General features: G+C 35.8%; 2 protein-coding genes across 3 annotated transcripts in view; one reads left to right on the forward strand and one right to left on the reverse strand.

The window, feature by feature from the left end:
- Window positions 1–194: 194 nt before the first annotated feature.
- Window positions 195–5,076, reverse strand: LOC113499233 (F-actin-capping protein subunit beta-like). Its single transcript, XM_026879632.1, has 6 exons — window positions 4,934–5,076; window positions 4,425–4,809; window positions 3,508–3,707; window positions 2,401–2,512; window positions 1,356–1,498; window positions 195–716 (listed from the first exon to the last, which is right to left on the reverse strand). Exons 1-5 carry the CDS (start codon window positions 4,934–4,936, stop codon window positions 1,371–1,373), a joined length of 828 nt encoding a protein of 275 aa, XP_026735433.1. The 5' UTR covers window positions 4,937–5,076; the 3' UTR covers window positions 195–716; window positions 1,356–1,370.
- Window positions 5,077–5,495: 419 nt separating this feature from the next.
- LOC113499200 (atypical protein kinase C) overlaps window positions 5,496–27,021 on the forward strand; it is a 207,467-nt gene continuing 185,941 nt past the window's right edge. Inside the window, exons 1-3 of one of the 2 annotated variants that reach the window (XM_026879596.1) lie at window positions 5,496–5,695; window positions 6,864–7,062; window positions 8,057–8,177. In XM_026879596.1, coding sequence (XP_026735397.1) covers window positions 6,901–7,062; window positions 8,057–8,177 — 283 coding nt within the window. In that variant the 5' untranslated portion in view covers window positions 5,496–5,695; window positions 6,864–6,900. Of the gene's footprint in view, window positions 5,696–6,863; window positions 7,063–8,056; window positions 8,178–16,702; window positions 16,975–27,021 lie in introns of those variants that run through there. The other variant, XM_026879578.1, reaches the window with a different exon arrangement.

Raw genomic sequence — 27,021 nt, forward strand, 5'->3', positions numbered from 1 at the left:
TGAAAGTTTTGGTCGATGGTCGAATTGAGGAAACTTCTTAATTTTATTTGCGTGATCTTGAAATTAAAAACATTTTGATTGATTTGAGATTTTATCTCTTGTAAAACAAAATTTCAATGGGCTAAGATCTCAAAAAGTAGGTTGGGCGAGGATCAGAGAGGTAGATTATATGGAAATTGAAATAAAAAGCCAAATGCGGATAAATATATATTTAGAGAGGCCAATTAAAACCTATTGTTATTATGTGAAACAAATTGCAACAATAAATTGGCTTGTTGCTGCAATCACTTAACATTATAATAATGTAATGCTCTTATTTATTATAGAACCTTAAGTTAAAAATACACTTTGTTATAAACTACCATAAAAGAAAATACTAAGCAATAAAAATGCAACAGTTAATGAGATGGATGATAGTTGGGCGAATTTAATTCCAAAAACTATACATAATGAGACGATTTTTACATAGTTTACAATGCATACAATTCCAATAATATCTATGAAGACAAAATATATTTATAAGGACTATTTTGTTCAAAGCACCATACTGGCCGCATTGATTTATTTCTAAATTCAATACACTATTTATTAATAGACGAGAAATATATTTTTTATATTAAATTATCCTTCATAAGTTTCCACAATTTCGTAAGTTCACATTTCCGTTCCGTGAGCGATCCTTAATTAACACAATTTACCCAATATCTCCACCTCATCTGGAATAAGATAAAATATACATTTTATATTTAGAGATTAAATATGAAATTGTCAAACAGGGAGTTTAAAAAATAAAGGGTAAAACAAATTAAGGGGACTGAACAGAGTTTAAATTTTAGGTTGTGCAAAAGAGAAGGATTAAAATAATTATGAGTTATTAGGAATTAAAGATTATTGTTTTCCCTTCCAATTCCTAAATCACATTTCATCTTGCATGTGTAGGTTGTACATATATAAATCTGTGCGTGTCTGAGTATACGTCATTTTTTATAAATGCCTGAGTGTCTGCGTGTGGCTCAGAGGCCCAATTCTGCTATTTTTAAAGGTCATTTAAATTATTATGGCACAGTTAAAAATTAGCGTAACTAAAAAACTTAATGTTATAAATGTACGGGGACTGCAATGACTGCTCAATGCATACCCATGAGTTGACAAAATGCGAGAATACGAAAACTAAGAAAAGTGTCAAATTTAAAACAATTAGAAATTGACGCTCTATTATCTGTGAATCAGCGACAGTGAATGAACGAATATATTCTTTAATGTATACCATAGAATAAAATCAGTGTGTATCTATATGTGTGGGTGTGTGTGTGTGTATACTGTCTGGTCTCTGTAGGTGACAGGTGTGTACTCACGCAGGCCGGGCGGTCTCAGTCGTCGCGCGCGACGTGTCGACGCTGCAGCGCCACGGCCAGGTCGTGTTGCAGCGCCGCGCGCCGGTGCACGACGTCCGCCGGGACCACCGAGCGCAGCCCGTTCACTATGTCCTTAGTCTTACCTGGAACAACAGGCCACTATTATATTAAAAAGTTAACATTGTAACAGACACATGAAAACTGCACCTAATGGAGAATTTTATGGCAACAGATTTACACAACTCTGTTTTCCAACTAGGCATGTTGGGATCGGCTTCCAGTCTATACGGATTTAGCAAGCAGCCGCTCCTTGTAAAACACTGGTTAAGTACCAGTGTTTTACAAGGAGCCACTGCCTATCTGACCCCCTCAACCCAGTTACCTGGGCAACACGATACCCCTTGGTTAGACTGGTTGTGAGACTTTCAAGCTTCTGATTACTTTTAACGACTGTCAAAGATGTAGAAATAATTTAATGTGCCTTTCGAAGCACGGACCAACCGCGTCAAGCGTAGCTTAGCCTGTGATCGAGTCACTTATGCGGTTATAGCTTAGCTCACAAACACATTTACACGAACAAGTCTACTTTAAAATTCTGTAATTCTACGTAAGTATTAAAAACAATCTAGGATTTACTATGATGAACTAATAATTAAATCTCCATTCACTTCTTTCATTACAACTCGAATGAGTGTGTGTGAGATACTAAATAATGTATGAATTATAGAGTTACCGGAAGTTAGTTAGTTATAGAGTTAGAGGAAAAGCCCGCGGGCCCACCCGCTTAAAATCGAAAATAATCCCACTCGAACATAAAATCGCGGTAAATACCTATGTGTGAGTCCAGGTCATAAACTAACAGTGTACCAAGTATCGTCTACATCCATTCAGTCGTTCGTTCGTTTTTGCGTGTAAGAGTAACAAAACATCCATACATGCAAGACATTTATAATATAAGCAAGATTTTAACTTCTTTATTATTTTATTATATTCCAGTTACCATACATACACTAGCCTTTCTCCTCAACTTATTAAAATACTTTACCAAAGTAGATATCGTTGAGGGTGTTCCTGATCTTGTTCTCCATATCCTCGACCATGCGGCCGACGTTCACGATGTGCGGCGTGACGTCACTCACCGCTGAGTCTTGCTCTGCCTGCAAATACCACAATCATTTATTAGACAGAAAAAATATCTGAAGGGCAGGTCCCTCTCCATGGTAATGACGATTCGTTAGAATAGGTTCCTCTTAATTATTAAGACATTCCAGTAGATGATTGTAGTTTTAGCTTGAGGTCTTTGATAAAACTGGCACATCACAGCCAGAACCCGAAGAGAAGATGAAGAGAGATGGAAGGGAGATAAATAGGCCTCTGCAGTATTCATTTAATTAATCTCTTATTATCACATAATTTAGCGTAAAACCAACTGGATAAATTTAAGTAGGAGTCTACTTCGGAAGTCCAGCCTCAGTTGAACCTCAATTTGCCATGGTAGACTGAACAAAATAGGTTTGTTTGATTAGTTGAAGAACAAAGTGAGATTTGTAGTAAAAGTGTGTTAAACAGAATTAGCATAGCACCTCAACTCACAACCTTTACCAAATGAATACTTCCAAACATTAATGATTACCATATATGGTTATGGACAATCAGTTACATTATTGATATAAATGCATTCATACAATACGCTGTGATTAGATAGCACAATAAATAAAGTAAACATTAATAGATGTATAATAGTCTCTTATCAAATTTATCCACTATTGACAAAAGCACATCTATGAAATTGGTAAAAATTTGGGTTTCAGATAGTGCATATTGACGATAATAACGCGTGAAGTGGTAGTCGGATTTGCGACATTTGCGACGGTTACAATAGGATAGTAGCTAGACAAAAACAAAATTTGCACATTGTTATTTTCATTATTAGTGGCAATGGAAATACCATAATGTATAGAAATTCCAACTGTCTAGATAGCATGAGTCATGAGTTACTGTCTGGTGACAGACAGAAGGACAGCCAGACTCTGGAGTATCTTCAAGGTATGAGACTTTAAAAATAAATAAATCCTCTGGACCCAAACCAGATGGAACAAATACTATGGTGAAGAGAAAACTGATAAATGTAACCATTCATGTAAATACAGACCTGTCTAGTAAGACTTCCACCGAGGTTCATGGTCCCGCTACTTTCCTTGTTGGTCTGCAGCCAGAGCATGGCGGTAGATGTGAGCTTATAGTGAGCATTGCGGCCCGAGCTCTTCTCTATCACCTCAACCACGTGGATGGAGTCCCAGCAGCCTTTGATCTTCTGAGAGCCATCGCCAGCTTTCTTTATCAATATTACACCTGAAATGTTTTATTAATTATTGGTATAAGTCTATTAAGTCTATAATATCTAAAACATGATTTATTTTATTTCAAATATCTAGTTGTTTGAAATAAATTAAATTTTTTAATTAATGTATTTAAGTGATCATTTCTGATTTATGCAGGAAACAAAAAGAAAATAATCCAAATCTATATTTTATTTGTTTGGATTAGCGTCCAACATTTCAAAGTAATATTTTTGTGGGTATGAAGGAAGATGCCACTCAACACCGTTTCACCGTCACATTCCCACAAACATTTCTTTAAGATACCATGGTGAACCCCCTGGTCACCTTCTTACAGGTTTTTTAAGTAAGTGCTGGTTGGTAAGTGGTTTAGCCACAGTTTGTGTATGTTTTTCACTTCTTGTTCCTACTCTCTGTACTATGAAGTATTAAACATGTGTAGTAATAGGTTGTTTTAACAATTTTTATTGTGGTGTTTTCACAGTTGTTGACTTGTTTTACATACACATGTAAGGTATGGTAGACAAATCAGTAGTGCCCAGTATTGATTTCAAAGTATAGGGATCACCCTATGAAGATAAATAGTCAAAACAATTATAGCAAACTCTATACATGAAAACACAACCTAATTGATTCATTTTGAGAGTTACAACATAAACAACACCAAATTAAGTAATGTTAATAATTAAATATAAATATTTCCTGTTTATAACCTAAGAATGTAACAAACCTGCGAATCCATGGTCCATGTCCCACAGGTACACAGAGCTGACTCCTCCTTCGAAGTACATTTCTCTGTACTGGTCGAAGGCGTGATTAGCGTCAATTTCTAATTTCCTCAACCTTTCCGAAGGCATCGACCCGTCTTCTAGAGGAGGGTCGTACGTATTTGACCACGGCGACCTGTAAGAGTCTCCGTCGCGGTTGTAATCGCACAGTAAGTAGTCTTTCCCTGTGCTGCGGTCCTGAGCGATCTTAAGCGGCTGGTCCACAGACGAGAGCAGGTCATCGCACATACTAGGCACCAGATCTATCAGGTCTGTCAAGTTTTTCTCGATCTGCTGCGGAGGCAGCCTCCGCATCAGGTCCAACGCACAATCCATTTGTTGGTCAGTCTGTAATAATCAAAAATCATATCACAGTATTAGTTGTATTCCGTTAATTTTGGTGTATTAGTCATCATAACAAATAGTGTTCTAGTAAAATATGAGGGCTGTGACGCCCTCAAAACTGACTTACCATGATAAAATGAGAATACAGAAAAGGCTAATAAATACGGTAAATAAATTAAGATCTTTTTAGAGTTATAATTGTTATGTTCCAATTAATTTTAGTAATCCCAACCCGAATTGATAACTTGAGCTTGATTGACGTAATTTGACAAGAGCCAACGACGTTCAGAAAAGCTCGATGCCATAAAGTAAATAATATAGGTGGTATTTTTGTGCTTTATTTTGCTGTAAAAAAACTACTTTCCAAATTATTCCATGATTTAAACACAAATCTTTTATTGAAATTAAAAAAAAACCTTGTGAAGCGTAGAATTAAAAGATTCCAGTTAATTTATATCCAAAATATTATTTAGTTGTTCTAGTATCTATTTTAATTAAAATAACTTGACATATTTTTTGCCTTATAAGTTCAAATTGATAATACATAAATAACTTGTTACAGTACGCCGGAAACAGCTGGCACGTCACTATTAACTTAAAAGGAACGTTGCCTGGATTGTACGACGCCGGTATATCGGTTTCTTTCACTCTCGCAGGAATTCGAATGGGAAGCATGAAAGCGTCATAGTCAATGAAAACATGTAACTGTTTCCTGTTAAATGTCAGTTCGTGTATAATGTTGTGTGTGTCAAAGTTTTGTTGTTATTACATATAATTTCGATAATTACCGTTTATTACATAAATTAATAATTTCATCAATGGGATTGTGATTCCTTTTTATATCAACGTCGAAGTAATAGTGTTACGTGTGGTGTGAATTCTCGTAAAGGTTTGCATTGTGTACACAATCATACTTAGTTTAATGATTCACGTTATGGGAATGTTATCACGGTTATTATTATAAAGGTTCTATTATACGCGCCTAAACGGGAAGTAAGTGTATCGAGGACGCGGTTAGCTTTGGTCAGTAAGGTAGAATAGTGCTTCGGAGATTGCATATAAGATAATCCTATTTGCAATGGGCATTCACAAAGTTGATGGTCTTGAAACCCTACGATGGTTGCTACTGCACTTAACTCATAAATCACATGCTCTAAATGTAACTAAGCAACTTTTGAATGAAACTAAACTTTGAAAATACAATTTAAATCTTTAGATTCAACATTGCATGGAGAGGTTAAAATCTGAGTAATAAAGTAACAATAGTACCTGTCAGGTAACACTGTATTGTATTCAAATAAGTAATTACTGGTGGCCGGTTCTGTATCTCTTTGTATTTGTTACTAAGGAACAAGTTATATCTAGTTGACTATTCTGTTAGTTGCTAATTTGTGATGAATTGTGATTACTGATAAGAATTAAGCATATCTGCTGTTACTAAAACTCGTAATAGTCCTTTATGAAAGCCTATTAATATAAAAGTTGATATAAACATTAACCTCGTTAGCCAGCAATGCCATTCTTATATAATGACTTCTACAAAGTTTGCACAAGTAAGGTGCGAACAAAAACACTAATTAGATTGTTTACATCTTTACATGCATGTTAATTAGGAATACTAAGGTTGCTATGCTTACTGACTACAAACTTGTCTTCCTAAAACATTTGTTACCATATAGATTTTGAGAATATATCTCAGTATATAAATTATATGTTCTGATGGTAGATGAAGTGGTGTTGTTAGGCTTTAAAGAAAGACCACTTTAGAAGCAGCAAAGGACAGGAAGATCAAAGGATAAAAACTATTGTGTGGGTTTTACAAAACCAACAGTAGCCTAACTTGAATACCTTCAAGTTTAATTTAATACCAACTAGATCAATCTTTATTTTGTACAAAGGAGAAACTTTAACAAAATGAGCCAAAACATATTATTTTTGATTTATCCTACAAACAAGGTCATAATCATAAAAAACATGAAAGATAACATTCCATCTCTACGTAGATCATAAAACCATATGTTTACAACTATCTAAAGATATAACCTTGAAAATTCCAGGCACTGCGGTTAACGGGCACAAAGAAGTAACCCTGTCATGATGCCGACCCAACTGGTGAACCAGGATAACCATGCGAACGATGTGCGGGTGAAGACGGTGTACAATGGTGATGTGATGATAACATACATCAACCATAACATCAACTTTGATGAGTTTACGCAGGAGATGGTGGCGATATGCCGCTTTATGCCTGACCAGGTTGGTTTTTTTGAAGTTTTGTATGGTAACTGTTGAGTAATTATTATTAACTAGCTTTTCGACCGCGTCGAGGTCGGTTCTGTCGCGTTTCCAAGAGAACTCTTCAAAAGTCCAGGATAAAAACTATCCTATGTTCTTTCTCAAGGTCAACTCTAGTTCAGCGCTTTAGACGTGAAAGCGTAACAGACAGACAGACAGACTGAGTTACTTTCGCATTTATAATATTAGTAGGGATTTACCCAGAACTAAGATTTACATCTCTATTGTAACATTGTTTACCCTTTTTTAAGTACCTAAACAGAGTACTGACAAATAATTTCAAAATAACTGACATTGCTAGGTTATTGAGTAGTAGAATTTAATCTGGACCTTTTGACACTTTCCAGGTGTAGTAATATTTTCAACAGCTAAAAACAACAGTATTAACATTGAACTTCTAGTAATTGGTTTAACTGAAACGGATACCTACCTTTTGAACTTCGAACTAAGAATAGTATTACACTTAAGTGTGGCCATGATTAAGCAATTGCATTTAATTAGGAGTTCTGTTCGATTTTTGTAGTCCTTTACTGCCTGCCTGTGGCTTTATATAAAAAAAAATACAAATAAAAACTGCTTTAAAGTTTAGGTGTTGGTTAGGAGATTTTTGATGTAGCGGCTTCGCAAAATACAAAGAAGTGACGCTATTCCCATTTAAAATACGTACCATTACTATTCAGTGTGCTATGGCGGACATTGATAAAACAACAAAGCAATATTTTTTATCTAGCCCACCGTGTCCGTCTCCTGGCAAAGTACTTCCACGATTTTCTGTCCCGGACTAGAAAATAATTAAGTTTTTAAAATAGTGGAAGTTGCGAGATGAGAAGTAACGTAACTAAATCCTGCTTGCGTGTCAAGACTAAGTCCCCGAACATACAAAAAAGATAACCAATCCTTCGTCGGTCACCGGCGACCACCACAACCTGTCTCTAAATTTGAAATCTGTTTCCAGGTGTTTACTATGAAGTGGGTGGACGAGGAAGGTGACCCCTGCACGATATCGACGCAGTTGGAGCTGGACGAGGCGCTGCGTCTCTACGAGCTCAACAGGGACTCCGAGCTGACTGTTCACGGTAAGTTCTACCACATAAGAAGACGATAGTCCGAGGAAGTAGTCAAAGGCTGTACTCAGACTACTGAATGGAATGACTAGTTGACTACGTTTGTGATGTCAAATAACGCATGGGGGAATAGCGTTATTCATCGGATTGCGGGTCAGGTTTATGTCGGTATACTTAAAAAAATTGTGGACTATTATTTGGAGTTTTGTAGAAAGGTCTAAAACTATTACTAAACACACATTAAGGTTGTTACCTCTATTTCGAAGCTACGATTTCAAATAAAGTATATTACTGTACACATAAGACAGATTGAGTAATGTATGTATACTTCCAAATGGACGTTTGGAACGATATAAAGATATTGAGTGTTGAATATCTAATAATTATTTTACATTTAGTTTACATAACATTGGCTGAGATCGGCTAACAAGATTATCAGGACTGCGATAAATTAAATCCCCTTAGACATCCCCTAGTTTTTATCTTCCAAACCATTAGGGACGAAGATTAAGCTATGCGACGCCCACTCTTTAGAAACAATATTTGCATAGAAACAATTGGTCCAACGGTTCTCAGAAAGCGTAATTATAGAGTAAAAAGTGTTGTGATTAATTGCTTCGCTTAGCTGTGACTGGGGGCGGTTTGTCAGCGCTTGTGCTGCGTTTTACTGTTCTAGTGCGCGCTTAAAATGATAGATGGCGCTGTCAAGGGAACCGGTTAAACAGACCGAATTGGTATCGTATTTTTTTGGATATTTTTTTTATCGAACATTGAGAATTTTGATACTTTACTTGACTATTTATAAATATTTTTGAAGTTGTAACAAAAATGGAATAAGGTCAGCCTATTTTTCGGTCCTTTTAATGTAGGAACACACAAAATTACAATTTACTGACATTTTTGCGTTTACAATTCATGAGCATTACCCAATTCTGTATAACTGTGTAACCTACTAAAAAACCCACTGCTACAGACTATAACATAGCCCGGCAGAACGCCAAACTCGAATATAAGTTACCATCGAATCATAAATCGATTCATTAAGTTAATAGCACCAGTCCCAATATAATGCATGCGATAGGGTCGACCTTATCAGATTCAAATCGGGCAGTCTTCCAACCATTCCCAACCCTAGTTTAATTTCCTAGTTTCTCGACAGTTTATAGTCAATTCTAGACATCTTTGCGCGGCGTGACGTGTGTTTCAACCCTTATATATACAGTGACTAGCTTTTCGCCCGCGGCTTCGCCCGCGTCAAGGTCGGTTATATCGCGTTTCTAAGAGAACTCTTCAAAGGTCCGGGATAAAAACTATCCTATGTTCTTTCTCAAGGTCAACTCTATCTCTGTACCAAATTTCATTAAAATCAGTTCAGTGGTTTAGACGTGAAAGCGTAACAGACAGACAGCCAGACATACAGAATTACTTTCACATTTATAATATTAGTAAGGATGTTGTGTAGTAACACAGCTTTCATTTGTGTGTGAATTTCACACAGTCAAGCTTTAATGATAAACTATTGCACGCACACATAGCGCCGCGCGCACGTTTGGGTTGAACCATCTGAACATTAATAGTTTGTCTGCTATGACACTTATTGCGGGTCAGACTTATTTTATGGAAATTTCGAACGCGTATGAAATTGTAATGGAGTTCATTAATTGGGATAAGGCTTATTACGTTGTCAGATAATAATATGGAGAATTTAATATAGGCTGTCATTCAATTTTAATGGAGAATATTTAAAGCATTATTTTTCACAAATAAAGATTATTATGACAACTTTACACAATAATTGCATAAGTATATATCGAAACGAGGAACATTTTGTGCTAAAATTGATTGCATATTTTATTCGTATTTTGTAATGTTTTTTCTATACCAGTATTTCCGAGAAATTTGTTTTGTACATTTGCTGGGTCTTCCAGTTATTTATATACGATTCATATAAACAATTACGGTCATTATAAACAATTACTTGAAATTGAACATAAATTCATTTTTTGACTTGTACTGAATAACTAAATACTGTACTAAATCTTAAAAGGCTATATATAAATTTACATTGCGTAATAGATTTTGATTCCTAAATTTCAGATTAAACTTTCTAGGTATCTGCGAAATTTCTATACATAATATCTTAATATATATAAATCTCGTGTCACAATGTTTGCTCAATGGACTCCTAAACCACTTAACCGACTATAATAAAATTCGCACACCATGTGCAGTTCGATCCAACTTGAGAGATAGGATAGTTTAAATCTGAAGTTATAGTCGCAATCTCTTCTAACCACGCGGACGAAGTCGCGGGCGACAGCTAGTATAAATATAAAATGGTAACGTAAATGAATTACATAAAAAATGAAACACGCGATATATATTTTTAAAGTTATTTCTTGATCAAAAGTATTTTAATCAGCGCATGTAGTTAGTAACGTCCGGTTTTCCTTCATTAAAATTACGGATGTTTCGCCCGACTGACTTTAGCAACAATAATATATCGTTCTTGTTATTTTTTAGAACAATAAGCAATTAGTATTAACATTTCAAAGGTTTTAGTAGTGTCGTAAAGAAGTCAGAGCTAATTAAGTACTTAATTACATATATTATTGTCGAGTTAGATCATATGGCAATGAATCTAATATTGTTACTTTACTTGTACAACAAATGTGGAAATAACAAGTCAAGTGTGCGATTCTGACTTGAGACATTGAGGTTTTCGTGCAAACAGGCTTAAAAGAAAGAAATACGTTGACTGACAAACTCATTTTTGGGGAACCCTCAACCTAATTGTCACCCAACGGATATGATACCCTAACAAATATTTAATGGTAACAACATCTAGAAAAATCTCAACTGTCTAGTTATGACTGTTCATGACATACAGATTACAGATCGACAAGGTCATTTTAGGGTTCTGTAAAAGATCTGCGGTGTACTAACACTCACCTTTCTTGTCTAAAAATACAGGTTTTTTGACTATTGGACACTTCTCAAAGACTAGATCCCCAAACCCAAAACAATCGACTCGACTTATCAATAAACTAGCTGTTGCTCGCGACTTCGTCCCCGTGGGTAGAAGATATTAGTTATGATTTAGGTATACCTACTCGGTTTTTTTCACATTTTCCATTTTATCTTAGCTCCTATTCGTCGCAGCGTGATGGTTTATAGCCTAAAGCCTTCCTCGATGAATGGTCTATTCAACAAAAAAATAATTTTTCAATTTGGACCAGTAGTTCCTGAGATTAGCGCGTTCAAACAAACAAACATACTCTTCAGCTTTATATATTAGTATAGATTACCATTTTAACTTTAAACTACGGAGACTATGACAACTAATGTTAGCCAATTACGAAAAACAAATGTCTCACGAAAACTCAAAGACAACACGAGGTTTGGACGTCGCTTCGTTTATTAACATAAATGAATAATTTATCTGTAAATAATTTACGCGTTTTGTCCGAACGAATGTGTCTCGTTTGTCGAATACAAAAGCGTGACGTTCATCGCTTTTATTCTGCCGATGACGATGAGCGTTCACTTATCGCTAGCATTTCGCACAATGTTTACCCGGGCCGGGTGTACTTTCGCTATAAAATTCTTATCTGCCCGCATTGCGAATCCGGGCGGTGGCCATTTCCATATTCAGATTGCCGTCGTCGACGGTGATATTTCTCATTTTTTGTACGTTCGCCGCAACGATCAGACGTATCCAGTCACGTTCCGTGGATTCGGAACTGTGATAGCCTTGTCTCCGTTTCTGTTATTGTTTTCTATGCTGCGGCATTAAGGTTCGGACACGAACTGGAAAAGAGATATGAATTCAGTTCGTGCTTTGTTTTATTCCTAGATTTTCTATGGGTTGTTGAATATATGTTACGAAATTGAATCTATGAGAACATGTTGCAAAACATTCCAGTCTCTCTCTGCCCCACAATTCATTATTGTCACTAAATAAATAACAGCGAGCGCGCACAACTAAGTTTCCACACGTAATCGGAGCTAACAAGTCATACATTTGCAAGTCCCGGAGTAGAGCACCCAATGCAGTAGTCCGGACAAGTCCGAAGGCACACGTCCCGAGTGGATTTAGCGAGGCGTCCGTGTAACTTGGCGAGCGCTCCAAACCGTCTGTAAATAAAACGGAAGCGGCCCAAACTTGTATGCAAACAGGGGCGGGGAAACTTGCTCTAATAAAGTACAAACATTGTGGGAAATTTTGGCGCCCACCGTGGGGCTCCGGTTTGTTCGGCCCGTCGCCTTTAGCCGTCGCTGCGCAATTAGGGATATTTTAATTAACTTTGTGAGCGTTATGAACGACAATTCAGAATCCTATTCTGTTAATTGAATACGTGGCCCGCCCTCGAATGGGATTGCTGTTGTTTCCTAACGGCTATTCGTTTTATACGTCCGCCTGCCGTTAATTGACATTTCTGACGATGTAAGGTGTGCCTGATCTGGCCCTAATACCTTTTGATGGGACATACTCATTAGCATATCCTGACATAAATTGTTAATAAAAATATTTCTAACTTGTTATTCATGAAACACAATTTCCAATTTCATACTACCCTCTTATATTAAAACACAAAACTTTCCGCTCAACAAAACATGTCAACGAATAATTTGAACGAGGGTTTGTTAACAGTCGTCTTTGTGACAGTGTGTAAGATAACAAAATTAGGGCCTCGGAACAGGTGAGAGAACCGCAGGGCCTCGGCAAGATGGCGTCGGGAACTTCAACCCTAATTAATGTATCCCTGTGTAATTTCCCTCAGCAACTTTTGTGTACTACCGCCATATTAAATTCATAGTTTCATTGTCATAGTACCGTCGACCGCGCGTCGGCTACAATCGTTAGATGATGGTTAGGTTTTAATTTCTTAGTTTCTGTTAAAAAATATGAAGACCAAGCTAGATGTGATCAAAGGTTTTCCTTTTTAGTTGGCTTCATACCTTTCGACGCTTTTGTTTTACCATATTCTATTTATGTTTTTATTCTAGCCTGTGTTAAATTAATAGGCAGAGTAGGGCGTTGTGACCTGTACGGCCACAACGGCAATAAACTGTACCCGACGTGTCACAGGCTCGATCCTAAACAGGACAAGTATTTGTGTGATCCACGAATGCTTGTTCTGGATCTGGGTATGTTGTGCATGTGACCCGAATGTTCGTGAATCCCTCGCAAAACAAGGATGAACTTCTTTAAATATGTCACTGTTCTCAGTCTTCATTAAAATGCTCTTTGTTTGCGACACTCTTTTATAGTAATAATCGTATTGATTGAACACGTATTTTTCGATAAGTCGAATAGCGTTTTAAAGTGTATTTATATTTGATAATGCATTCTCAAAGAAGAAACTTTTTGTAATACATGTGACTGATATACACCCTATCATGGAGGTTTAATTTATTTCATTGTTTCGAAAGCCTTTGTGCGAACTTATTCAAGTTTTATGACGGTAGTCACTTCTATAATATTCTATTATTTCTATTTGTGTTACCTCACGTACCGAAGAATATTATAAACACGCAAGTCTTATGAATTAGCTTACAGGAAATCCCCAATTAACTAGCCGTCCACACAGCTGTGTTTACAAATACAGGATCAATAAAAACTATAAATGTAAAACGTATTTAATTATAACTATCTTAGGAATAAGTATCATTAGTCGAACGTAATTAGATAATGTTTTGCTTAGATATAAAACCTTATTTGTAAAACGGATGCAACCACAGGTGCAGTAATATCGATATACGATCGATTAGTATACTTTGCTCATGTACGTGTATACGATTTGAGAAAAGGGCCTTTGCCCAGCAGTGGGACATTCCAGTGGGAAATTTGCCGGCATTATTGTCATATTTTAGTTACAGTCATCATCCCTATTCCACCCTGCGTTTTTATGTGAGGTTCATTATATTCTATCCATATGAAACTAGTTCCGCGATTAACACATCTGATTATTAATCGTCAACCTCAGCTTTAACTACTTCACTGCGTAAAGCAAAACTGCAATTATGGCAAAGATGATTTAAAACGATTTTACGATCACACTGATCAAGTCTAATAAGATCTCTCAAGTGGTCTCCTTAACTACGGTTATGATAAACAAACTGCTAATAAGGTAGCAGATTGAAATGACGCTTCAAAGATTCTCTCAATTATGTTATGTCGTAAATATGACAAATAGGTACGATAGTAAAGAGGAGCTCGCGGCTAAGCTATAACCGCATAAGTGATTCGATCACTGGTTAGGCTATGCTTGACGCGGTTGGTCCGTACATGGGTAACCATCTTTGTCATAAGGAGTTCCTCCGTGTTTCCGAAGGCACGTTAAATTGTGGGACCCGGTTGTTATTCGTACATCTTTGACAGTCGTTACAGGTAGTCAGAAGCTTGAAAAGTCTGACAGCCAGTCAAACCAAGGGGAATCGTGTTCCCCAGGTAACTGGGTTGAGGAGGTCAGATAGGCAGTCGCTCCTTGTAAAACACTGGTACTTAGCTGAAACTGCGGTTGGACTGGTAGCCGACCCCAACATAGTTGGGAAAAGGATGGGAAAACACCAATAGTTCCGACTATTTGGGTTCTCATACGAGCTTTAGAATATTATAATACCTAACTCGAGTAATCAAAAAAGGTTATCCTTAGCAACCAAAAGTTGTTTTCTCACATTTGCGAAAAAATATCACCTTTCTCTGTGAAATATGAACACCATTAAGCCCACCTTCATTGACCTTAGTTTGCCTTTTCAAAAAATCCCTTAAGATTGGCTTCCAATATTGCCGCATATGATTGACAGACTACCAGTACCTAGTCCTCTAGATGTCTCTTCCAAACTCAATTTGAGCGTTAAAGCCTACACATACCGCACAACTTGTTACCTCATCTAACCCATCTAAAATTCTAGAAGAGACTTCGTCCTAAATAAGCGAATATTTAAATCATAATAAAAAAGTTTGTAATACGTCAGGTTTAGTTTATGTATTAATAACAAGGATCCCGGAAGACGTGGGTGGCATTTGGTTCAATAGACGAGCTTGTACTTATTTATAGGGTGGACGCACACGAACAGTTTGCGTCAGTTATAGTGAAGAAAGGAAATACTAGACTAGAATGGATTTTATGAAAGCTTTGATGTTTTGACATTAATCCGAAACGTAGTTAGGAATTATCGAGTGTCGATTGGAGAAATTGTTTTATGGATGAACAGTCATAATATGTGTTCTTTCTTTTTGGATTAGCCCGTGGAGCCAGAATTGTAATGATAGTAATAACACTCAATAAATCTAGTTTAAACATTACTATGTTTCAACTAAATACAATTGTTTATGACTTGATTAAATAAATTATTTTTTGGTTATTGTTTTGTGTTGACTTTCCATGTCTATGGATCCCTTTGGGTAAAAACCTCCTTCAAGGCCTTACTTCTTTATCCAGGCAAGAGCATTCAATTTTCAGAATCGTCTGTAGCTTACTCGTATGTAATTCTGAAAGTTTAAGGTGGTCAAACAATCAATCTGACCAGCTTAATTTCTTCATTTACTCAGTCCATTTTTAATAAAAGCTTCTCCAGTTATGTTTCTGTGTAATTATGGGATAAAACTATCTCAAATCTTCATCAGTCCGAACGACTTTTGAACCTTAGTCACTTTAGTTGGCCAGCCGGCCCTGTCTCGCTAAAGACGTAGTATGTTATGAGTTGTACCAATGATTGACTTGAATTGGACTGTGGGATGCTGACCCATTGAAAAGACTTACTGTAGACTCGGTGTACGTTTTAATATAACATTTTTCTGACCGAGAAAGAAGAAGATCTTAACCAAAGTGCATTAATCGATTTATTAATTTTGGAAGAAGTAGGTTTAACCATGGCGTTAGTTCATACTGCCGACCTGTGTGAAAACTCGTCGTGGTCAGTAGCCATTAGTTCACATAATGGGCTCCTTTTAAAATTGCAAAGCCTTTTATAAGGTATTTCCCAGGAAAACGGAATACTTCGCAGGCCAAACGTGTTTTTGGTACATTTTCCGCGAATAGGCGGGTCAATATACTGTTAAGATTCTGCTTTCATTTTTTGCGTCTGTTCGTAACTGTCTCTTTAATCACCGTCGTACAAAAAAAGTTAATGACGTAAACATGTCAAGTTATTAATGTAAGTCGGGCAATGTCCGCTAGTGCGCGGGCGCACCAGTCCTGTGACGTCACGCCACCGCCGCCCGCGCCAATTTCAACTCATCATAAAAATTACGATCCGGTCTCTACTCGATATGATTGTCGGCGATCAATGGCGTTCTCACACACGCAGTGCCTACGAAGTTATGCTTTACTTACAAAAACTTAAAACTGCAAATGTTATGGTGATGGCGTTAAGTTATGTAAATGTTGGATCAGTTGGTCTCCGTGAGTGATTGTCCGCTGCGGGTGTCCGGTGGTGTCGCGGGCTGGAGCCGGAGGTCGCGGCGCTAATTGCCTCGGCGGTGGCCGCGCCGGCCGCTGCGGGAAACAGTGGCATTGTGAAAACCAGCGCGCGTACGCGTGTTTTTCGCGCGGCGACGCAACGCGCCATCTGTGCGCGATCTCCCAGACGGATAATATCGCATGCGCGCGCGCACCGGTGACAATTTCGCATTTCAAAATCTCCGCGCGATTGCAGCGAACGTTGTTCCGTTGCGCTGCCGGCCGTAGTATTTACGAGTTTTAGTACCAGTGATTACGTGAGTCTTGTGGCTAGAATGGAAGCGATGACCTCGCCGCGGATACCATCGTCCGTCTATAATGTTGACAGTTCGACCGATGAGGTGGTTTTGTGTTTGTTTTTCGTCTATTACAGTTCGATGCATTTTTTGTGTTGTTGTGGATCGTTCGCCGGAGGTTTTCCTCTAAGGCACCTTTGTTGATCCGTGCGTGGACCGGCGCCCGAGATAACGTCGCGTGCGGCTGACCCACATCAGGCTCGGGTTTGCACAAGGTGTGAGCGGATATTTCGAAATTTCACCCGTGGATGCAGTGCCGGGGCCCGGGGGGCGCGGGCGTCGTTAAACACGCACCGATAACACCGGCTCCTATTGTGCACGTGTTTGTTTTGTGCCCGTCAACTCTGTGATATGTTTCCGATTACAATCGTCCGTTTGCAAATTGAATCGATATCGAATTCCGTCGTGATCGACTGTCTCGAGCCGTGTTATTGTATTATCTCGGCTGCGGCGGGCACCAAACAAAGGATTTCTCTATCATGTTATCTGGCTTACGGCTGTGGAGAAAACAGACGACTGTGTGTACGCGACTCGAATAAAGCTAGATTCTTTGTCCGTCCCACAACACAACAGTGATATAAGTTGACCTTAGTGCGAGTGCTAAAAGTACAAAAAATGATGACGACACGCCGAGACTGCCGAGTTTGGATTAAATAAAACATGTCTGTTGTGTTGTACGCATTAGCGAGGCGGACACAAAGGATATACACGAGTTTTGAACGTATGCTTTGAACTCGGACACTTACTCTGAGAGCTTTCGGCATAAAATACTTCGTAAACCTATTTACTCCTAAATAGGTAACAAATCAACTTTAAGCAGTGAATTATGAGGCGAAGCATCCTTAAATTCTTGTTTATGTTATTCCTTAAGCGTCTTTATAATACAGTATCGTGTTTCACAGAAAATTTCTGTATTACATGGATAGATATAAATCATGAAAGCCAAACAAATTGATTTGCTCACTGTAAGAATGTTGTGCATAACGCGATACGATATCAATATCGGGTGTTAGTATAAGAGCTTTCTGTTATAAAAACTCATGCATAGTATTCACAAAGGACGCTCTCGGCTAACGGATAACCGACTTTATGTCTTAACGAATAGGGTATACAGTTTTGTGTGTGCTGTGATTTAACATATTGATAGGCCAATAGCCTCCCTTCTGAAGCCTTGATCTCTCTACTCGGAATATTTCGGTATGAGTCACAACTATGCTGTATTTACATACGTGCTACAAATGGTACACGTTGTTCTGTTGTTTATGCGATAATGAGCTTTAGTTTTGTGTATATAAAGGTGATAGTTTTGTGCGAAAGGTTTGCTTGCACTTATAATGGCATTCGGTGAACAAGACCACGTTATGGCGAGTTTGTAATCATTTTATGAGAATTTATTTGTTTAATAGTTTCATAAGAGCTTAGTTCTGAAAGAAGACACTGTTTATTATCTTTTAACTTCATTATTTAACTGATAAGGTATAGATTATATCGATCGATGAACATTTGGTGTTTTTTTTTTTTCACACAAATCTTGGATATAATCATATCCAATCTAAATTAATGTAGGCTTAAATCGTTATAATAAGTCGAGTACAATTTTCCACTCAAATCTTCTAATCGGTACTCACAACTAAAGCAAAAAAATCCACGTGGGTGGTATACGTACAACCTTACATATTATCCAAACAAATATTTTAAGGAAAGTTCATTGAACCCGTTTACTGATAAAATCATTTGTTTATCGAGTTGTTCTGAGGCCTTCGAAGGTAGCTGTTTCGATAAATTTGACACTGAATATAGTATGTGTAGTCTTTGCAAAACTTTTTCAAAGAAATTGCGTTCAAATAGAAAAAGCCTGTGATTTAAAGATATACTCTATTATTTAGGTACTTGAAAAAGGTTAACAATTTTGATGTTTCTTTTTGTCTAAGAGCTTAGGTTTATGAATGAAACGCGACAAAAATCAGTGTTTGACAAAGATTACCAAATTGAATATCTATGTTTCCCTTTTTTTAATTACCACACTAATTTGGTATTGAGGTAAATTGAATTTATTAATTTCGACTTTCATTTGTTTTGATAATTCGTCTAGTATAAAGTAGACATTTACCCCAATACTATGTTAGTTAATATCATTTACCATACATTTAAATATTGCAAGTGTATTTCATAAATTAATGAATACATTTACCCATTTTTCCTCATACCGTGTGTACTTAATGAAACAATATTTTATATACAAATAGTATGTTATTCACCAAATTTCTAGAAAATAATCACGATAACGCTGCATACAAACTTTATAATTAATTAGCATATTGATACATAAACATTATGTTATTAGTTTCCACTGTCTCGTAAAAATCTTGAATTACGTAAAGATAGCCACTTTGGACTAGAGAGACTGGAGATAGTCAGACAAATTGAGATTTAGACCGTCTTCTGCTATTGACACTGCTCAACCGTCCAGGAATTGAAGATATTTTTATTGTCACGCTAATTCCCTATACGTAATTCGTGGTAGTTCAAAAGACACCCAAATCATTTCAATACCAACGTACTCAATATTATAAAATCAAGTCCCCTATAAGTATAATTTTCATAGCTATACATTCGTTTCGCAACAGTTACCGTAAGCGCACTTTCACTCAAGGCCGAAAATAACCAATAAACCGTGGGACCACTGAGCAAGTTGTTACAGTAAAGCAATTCGTTACACAAAAAAAAAACTTTGTGCAAAAAGGCGGAGTATCGATAAAATCATTTACCGATGAATAAAAAACAAATGAAAAAACTCGAAGTATTCTATTTTTTTTTAAATAGTCACAGTTTGATTAATTCGCGGTAAGTTCTTTTACTTAATCATTCTCAATTATGTATCTAGATCAAATAAGTTTTAAATATTCTTGAGCGAGTTTGTTAATATTCAGATTTTGTAACGTTGAATTGCTTATTATTTTTTTGACAAATTGTTTTTTATTTGTTATCGTCGACTACTGTTGGTTGATTTAATACAGTTAATTAAACTTACGTATGTTTTACAGACCTTATCATTTAAATAGTAGCAGCTTCTTAACAAAAAACAAAACTAAGATTAAAAACTAACTTGTCTAACACTAAGCAGATATAAAAACCAAGCATCTAACGTGATCTCAATGACAGCATCGCTACACGCACTCGACCACAACGGACAACGACCCGCCAACCTGATTCAAAACGTACAATCGTACCAAGGACAAAACGTACTTAACTTACTGTGTCCACCGCACACCGTTCTGGCTCACTTACCATGCGTGATTATACGTCACTTTCACGCTAATGCAATTCTCAAGTGCCAGAGCGAGATGTATATAGCCACAGAATCTAGACTTGAATCTGCGGAGAGAAAGTATGGCGTATTGTGACTGAGTTTAACTTATTTATGTACGTAAATACTTAGTTGTCCCACGCTTCGTAACTTGACAATTATAGCTTGTAAATCTTAGTCGTAATTATGAAATGCTGTCATTTTTAAACGACTGTGAAATCTCGTTCTCTTTATTATTTCTTTGTAATTATGATTTGAACGATCTATTGATTGTATTTCAATTAGTGATAGTGGGATGTTTATAGATTTAGACCTCTTTGATAACAGTCCACCAAATATGGACCATAGGTATTTGGTTTTGGGCACAATATGAGTAGGAACTAAAATGGTGCTTAAGACACATTTACAATGAGATGGGTTTGGTTTATTACTGCTTTAATTTGTTAGGGTTGACAGCTCGGTTTAAAAACTAAAAATCTCCTAAAGCTTAGGACGTTGTGTTGTGACGTAATGCCTTCGTATAATTCATACGGAGAAGTGACGTCAACGATTGATCAATTTTTGTTTGCTAATTAAAATAAAAAACGTATCAAATTATTATTCATTACACTACCACTACCACTACCATGCACATAGAAAAGAACTTCCTGCTAATTTCGTATAATATATAAAACGCAACATACGAATAGATATCTACCTTCCTGTAAGTATGTATAATATATAAAACATGTTCATATATAACTCAATAACAATACCATATTCATGGGCCGTTAGTTTTGTAACGTTATGTAATCACAGGTTACGCCATGCAGGTTTTATTGTAAAAAAATAATAATTACCTATTAATATTGGTGTTATAATAAACTTTAACGGCGGACAGTCGTTTATAATTTGCTTTTAATTCGAACAGTCATGTGTAAAATTGTGATAGGTTTCGTTTTGTTAAAGTTATTTTTTGTTATGTAACGGTAAAGTATACGATCGATCTTTTTTTAATGCGAACTATTTTACTAATAATTTATTGTCAATCTTTTGACTGCACGGATACCGTGACAAATCATTGTGCAAGACGTGTTATAGTTTCTATCCTCTCGTAGAACAAGCATTTGTGTGACCCACGAATGCATGTGAGTTGAATGTTATTAAACTCCCCGCGGCACAAGGATAAAATGAGGGAGTAAATTAAATAAAACAAATTAATAACAATTATTTACAACCTTATCTTATAAACAATAAATTTCTACAAAAAAATCAAATAAATATGAAACGTTTTGCATACATTTTCACCGATTTTTTACCGTGTAGTATTAAGAGAAACACGACGAATCAAAACCTTCCCGAAAAAAGTCTCAAATCATATATCATTCATAATAATATACATTTGAAACGTGCGTTACAATAATATAGAATTTAATGTCGCTCATGTGAACATTCACACGTTTATTAAATATCATTATTTTCAGTCTTTTGTTTGAGCTGGATGCGTATCAAGACGTTGAACTTTCCGAGGAAACGTCATCCGAACTTTTTATACCAAATTATGGCTTGTTTTGAGATTTAATAGTGTTTTGTTTCAAGAAATTTTATCCGCTTGCTATGAGTTCTTTATATTTCTCAAACGAGATGCCGTTACGCGTACTGGACTGTCTCGCTTCCACAACGAAATCCTTTTGTAATTTAGAGCTAGTTTGACAAGCTAGCGAATATTAGGTCCTCATGCTGTTAGGTGTAACTGATGAAAAATCAATATATATTAAGTAATATGGGAGGTATACCGTATCGCACTAGAAACACATCCTAAACTTCCACATACAATATACCTACTTGTGTCAACCGCAATAGAGTCAACAATATAAGAAGAGAGTCAACTAATAAACCGCTCACTCACACAAACACACATGCACATACATCAACTACATAGTACATAGATGACGTCATTGACATAATAACACTTGCAGTTAATACGATCATTTATCGCTGGAGCAGTCTTATTAGGGCGTCGACGCACCGGGCGGTCGTGACCGAGATATTCCCGTTAAATAAACGCGATAGACGCGCGATTTTCTGCCCGCTACTGGTTGGAATGTGGTAAATGATTTAGTTGCAACCATGTTCGTATTAAAGGTTATTTATTTTAAAACAACTTTTCTCTATGCTATGTTGGTGTATGGAAAGGGGGACGTTGAGAACGGAATCTCGTAGTCTCGTTAAAGCATGCACTCATATCTCATAGCTTTATTAATTATAAAAAGTACAAAACCCAAATTATAGGCTGCAATTAAATAAAACAGATATTAACCCTGTAATACCGACTCCTTTCACATAGAATCTGAACATAAAATATAAGATAAACTCTGAAATTTTCAAACACTGTACCCTTTTTCGTAAATATTTAACGTATGCCTCTTGGCTCAGCATCCTCGCTTACACAAGCGAAGTCAGAATCGAAAAGATATGTATAATATATACATATTATTTACAATCTTGCTTGTATTGTATTTTAAAAGTTTGCTCGTAAATTTACTCCCGTATTGAGGGCATTTGAGGGGTCGTTTTACATATTGAAATCTTTCAAGCGAAATACTTTAGGTATATATAGGTTGTTGGTATTTGCTTGCATTATTCGGTAAGATACACACGCTTTGTTTTGTGATAGAGATCTTTAAAGAGTTCTTGGCTACTAAAAACTTTAAGGCTGGAAGGTAAAATATTTGGTTTTAACAATTATTTTGATGTTGTTGAAGGTATTCCATTCCCGGTATGATAAATGTGTTTATTGTTTCACAAGTATAAATTACTTATATTACTTATCATTAAGCCACAATTAAATATTTAGTTTACAATTTATCAATTAACAGTGATCGTACCAAATAGTCTGCATTTAGGTGAAACACGAATAGTGCTAAGAAATAATGCAATTTTTTTAAGGACTCCCGCACTAAGGAATTTCACTTGTCTCACAGTCACTTGCTGCGCTTAGTGAGTTTGGCGTGGTGTATTTGTACAAAAGTAAGAACAAAAACTATTAAACAAGTCAGTCTATATTCCTATACATCCAAGGCCTAACAGTTCGCGAACATAATTGGTCACAATTGGACAAGACCGTTGCTGATTTAGAGTCAATAAGCTTGGCATGAAATAAGAACGTAACAATGGCTATTTTAATACACGGAAATATATAACTGTCATGCTCCCATATAATCATAGAATAATTGAATTTTGACAGGCTTGCAGTTTTTATTGCGGCTCTAAAGTTTTTACTACTACTATCCTAGTAAGTTTTAACTTACTAGGATATATCATCATTTTACAAGTCTTTGTATTGAGAATTCGAGTCGAGATTTCCTTTTTAACAATTTGTTTTGATTATAATTGTATGAACTAATGCAAATTTATAAATAGCAACAGATTTAGAACTGGCTGCTTTAGTTTCCAATATTATCAATTCAGGTTTCCTCAAGATTTTTTCCTACACCGTTTTGTTAGTCTCATAATTTGAAATCAAACGTGCTCCTCATACATACAAATCACCAATACGACATCTGACTCCATCGACTGTCAACTGTAAATTGTTCACAGTACATATAGGTTGTAAATACCACAGGAAACTACATCAAAACAATGCTGGTTTAATGTCTAAACATAGGTTACATGAGATTAATTCAAAGATAAAAATCTCACGGGAAATATCCGTTAAAAACGGTTCTCAAAAAACCGTACATAACAAACTATTTGACGGTAAAGTTAAATCGCATAACTGCGGTTTAAAATAACCCCGTTCTGCCGTTTTAATGTCTCTTTATATATGTTCAACGCTTTAAACGGACGCCGAAAACTGTGCGGTTAGCCGTACTGAATTAACTTATTCGGTTAGTTACATTTTAACTTTAACCTTCGATTTCTGAAAACGTAACTACACAAACTACATAAGCAACATTCCTGGATTCATACATGTTTGTTGTTGTGGTTTATTATGTAAAACATTGTAAACAACTTGTTGTTATGACAGATGTCGATGTTCAAAGACCTGAATTTAAAACTAGGAACATTAACATAATAAAAAAATGATATACAAAGAGTTCTAAAAGCAGGCTACAGTTTTTTTTTACAAATGCATTTTCTACTTAAAGGACCTATTCTATTTCTATTCAATAGTAACGTTTTAAAACATAACAGTCGCGTTTCAGGTGTACTCATTTAATTAGCTCCTATTCTATAAACCAACCATACATTGCAAATTATAATACAAAAGCAAACAAACTTAATACGCGAAATGCAAGTTAGCTAAATTTAGTTCTGAAAGTGCACTGTTATACGCATGAACAAATATTCAAGTTATTCCGAACAAGGCTCCCTGTATGAGTTTATCTTGCACTAATTAGATAACAACAAATTGTTTAAATACTCTCGTTTACATTGTTGTCTTATTGTCTTAATGTGCTGGTTCTATTTTGATTAGGTGACCCGATAAAGGGATTAGAAGGCATTGTTTAAGATTGTGAATGGTAGCAAAACTGTCACTGAGTTTTAAGTTATGCATGAAATTAATTACTAAGACCTAGTTCATATTTTGCATAGATAAAATACAGACACTTAAAGTAACCACAGATAACAAAAACAATAAAAGCACATAATGTTGATACATAATAATAAAAAAGAAATCTTTATGCTTACATTACTTTGTTTTTAAAACCAAATGCTGTTGAAAAAATACAGCTAACCTACATCGATTATTTGAATTTCGAATAAATGTTAAGAAATGTCTACCTTATTGTCAATATTGTAATAAATAATGTTCACATAACCTGTCTTTTAGCACAATAATTTAAATCGCGCCAATTAAATCTCATTTTGTTTTCACATCAATCGGAATGTTTTCTTAAGAAGTCAGTCGAAGTTAAAACGATTATAAACACGAATGAATGTTTAACTGAGCGATATTACGTAACTGTTAATTATGAAACGTGAACTTGTAATTAACGTTAATTATTTCATCTGGGAGGACGGTAAGACATGGTTTTTGTGTTCTTATTATGGTTTAAATTTATTGATTCGAAAGTCTTTGCTTCTGTACACGATCGGTGCTTGCAAGTGTGAAACAAATGAATTGTTTCATTCTTACATATTCATTCATGCATGGTTTGTAATATTCTCATTTTTTGTAGTATAAACTCTTCTTATGGCAATTTGTTGCAGTTTGTTTTGACGGCTACTTAGTATATGAGTATATTACTTGTTAAATGGACCTAGCGGTTTTCGCTGTGATTTTCGATCAATAATTCTAACTATAGATATAAATAATCAGGTGTTTCTGCTAATTAAATGGTTATTTCTGCTTTGTTTTTGCTTGAAATGCAATTTTCTATTCAAATGCAAACATTATTAAGTGGAAAATTAAGTTTAATTATTTCTTACATGATGCTTTACTAATAGTTTGTAATATCAAAGAATTCAATAGTTTTGTTTGCTCGCCGATTCTCCTTAACATACGTTCTGAGGAATGCCTTCCAGTCGACAAATTGATGTTTTCAATTAGTTCTCAGTAGACACCAATTCAATATGGTTTCATTCTGAAGAACTAGAGAACTGCGTAGTAACAGTTTATAAGAAACGTTACTCACGAAGTTACTTTCTCAAAACATTATGAGAATTATAAAGCAAAATCTCTTCTAAATAATATCAAAGAACTATACAACATAATTTCAACGTCTCCAAAAAACACGCTTAGTTTCTATTGTACAAGAAAGACCTTTAAAAAAACTCAATTCGCGAAACAATACACACTGGCCGCCAAAACTCTAGATCAAAGCTATATTTATGATCGCGAGTATCCCACAAATATCGCAACGATTTATGAGTGCCAGTTTGTAAACATCCACACTAGGCAGGTTTGACGCATACCTTTGCTTTCCGCGGCTGAATTTATAACGAAAAAAAAATAACACGTCGAATGTCTATTCGAAAATCGAAGTGTGAAAAATGGCGTATCAATTTTTTGGCGCGCGAAATGATCTGTCAGTTAGATAAATGCGTGTAGTGTTATAAAATCTAACATTGTTTTGATTGATTTTAGTTCTGGTTTAAGAAACATTTCGCGGGTATTTTTATAGATATATCTTACTGTGTTTGTACTTATAACTTTGGAATAACTGATGAAATCAAAACGAAATGAACGATTTAAGAAATGCTGTCATTCGACGTCATTAGGCACTGTCATTCAGAATATGACTCAATTAAAAATAATTGTTAAACATATTTAAAATAGTAGTTACATATTATTATGTAAATTAGTAATCGGTCAGTGAGACTACAGGAAGTTGCAAATATGTTACAAATGTAACTTCAAATCGATACTCAGACGGTTATGCGACAGCGGATAATCGTAATCGTTGTTCGGGGGAGACTCACGGCCCCCTAGGGAAGTCGGCTCGTCCAGGATATTGGCTAATGGACACAATATAACGTCTACCTATACGTATATAAAGTATTTTGGATATATTTTAAATATCGCCTGTGAACAACATTCTTTTAGCAAATTTTTAACTGTAACGTCATGAAAACTTAAAAAAAAAGTCATAGACAATTCTGAGAAATAGTCGAAGAAATACCAGGCCTTGAATAATTTTTATCAAAACGGAATAATAAAAGTGCCACTGGAGATCTCGTTTTTTTTTTCGGATTACATTACCATAAGAACAAAACTATTTTTACTTTACCTGCTCAAAAGACAATTTACTAGAGTTATTGAGACTATTGTTTGCTTTTTTAGTGATGGTTTTTTAATT

This window comes from Trichoplusia ni, chromosome 1, assembly GCF_003590095.1.
Source record: "Trichoplusia ni isolate ovarian cell line Hi5 chromosome 1, tn1, whole genome shotgun sequence".
NCBI classification, from domain to species: domain Eukaryota; kingdom Metazoa; phylum Arthropoda; class Insecta; order Lepidoptera; family Noctuidae; genus Trichoplusia; species Trichoplusia ni.

What these genes read in the sequence shown, in the direction of transcription:
- LOC113499233 (XM_026879632.1), bottom strand. An exon ending in CATGGACCATGGATTCGCAG is followed by an intron (nt 3,708 to 4,424) that starts GTTTGTTACATT and finishes AAAACATTTCAG; the next exon opens with GTGTAATATTGATAAAGAAA. An exon ending in CCTCAACGATATCTACTTTG is followed by an intron (nt 1,499 to 2,400) that starts GTAAAGTATTTT and finishes CTGTTGTTCCAG; the next exon opens with GTAAGACTAAGGACATAGTG.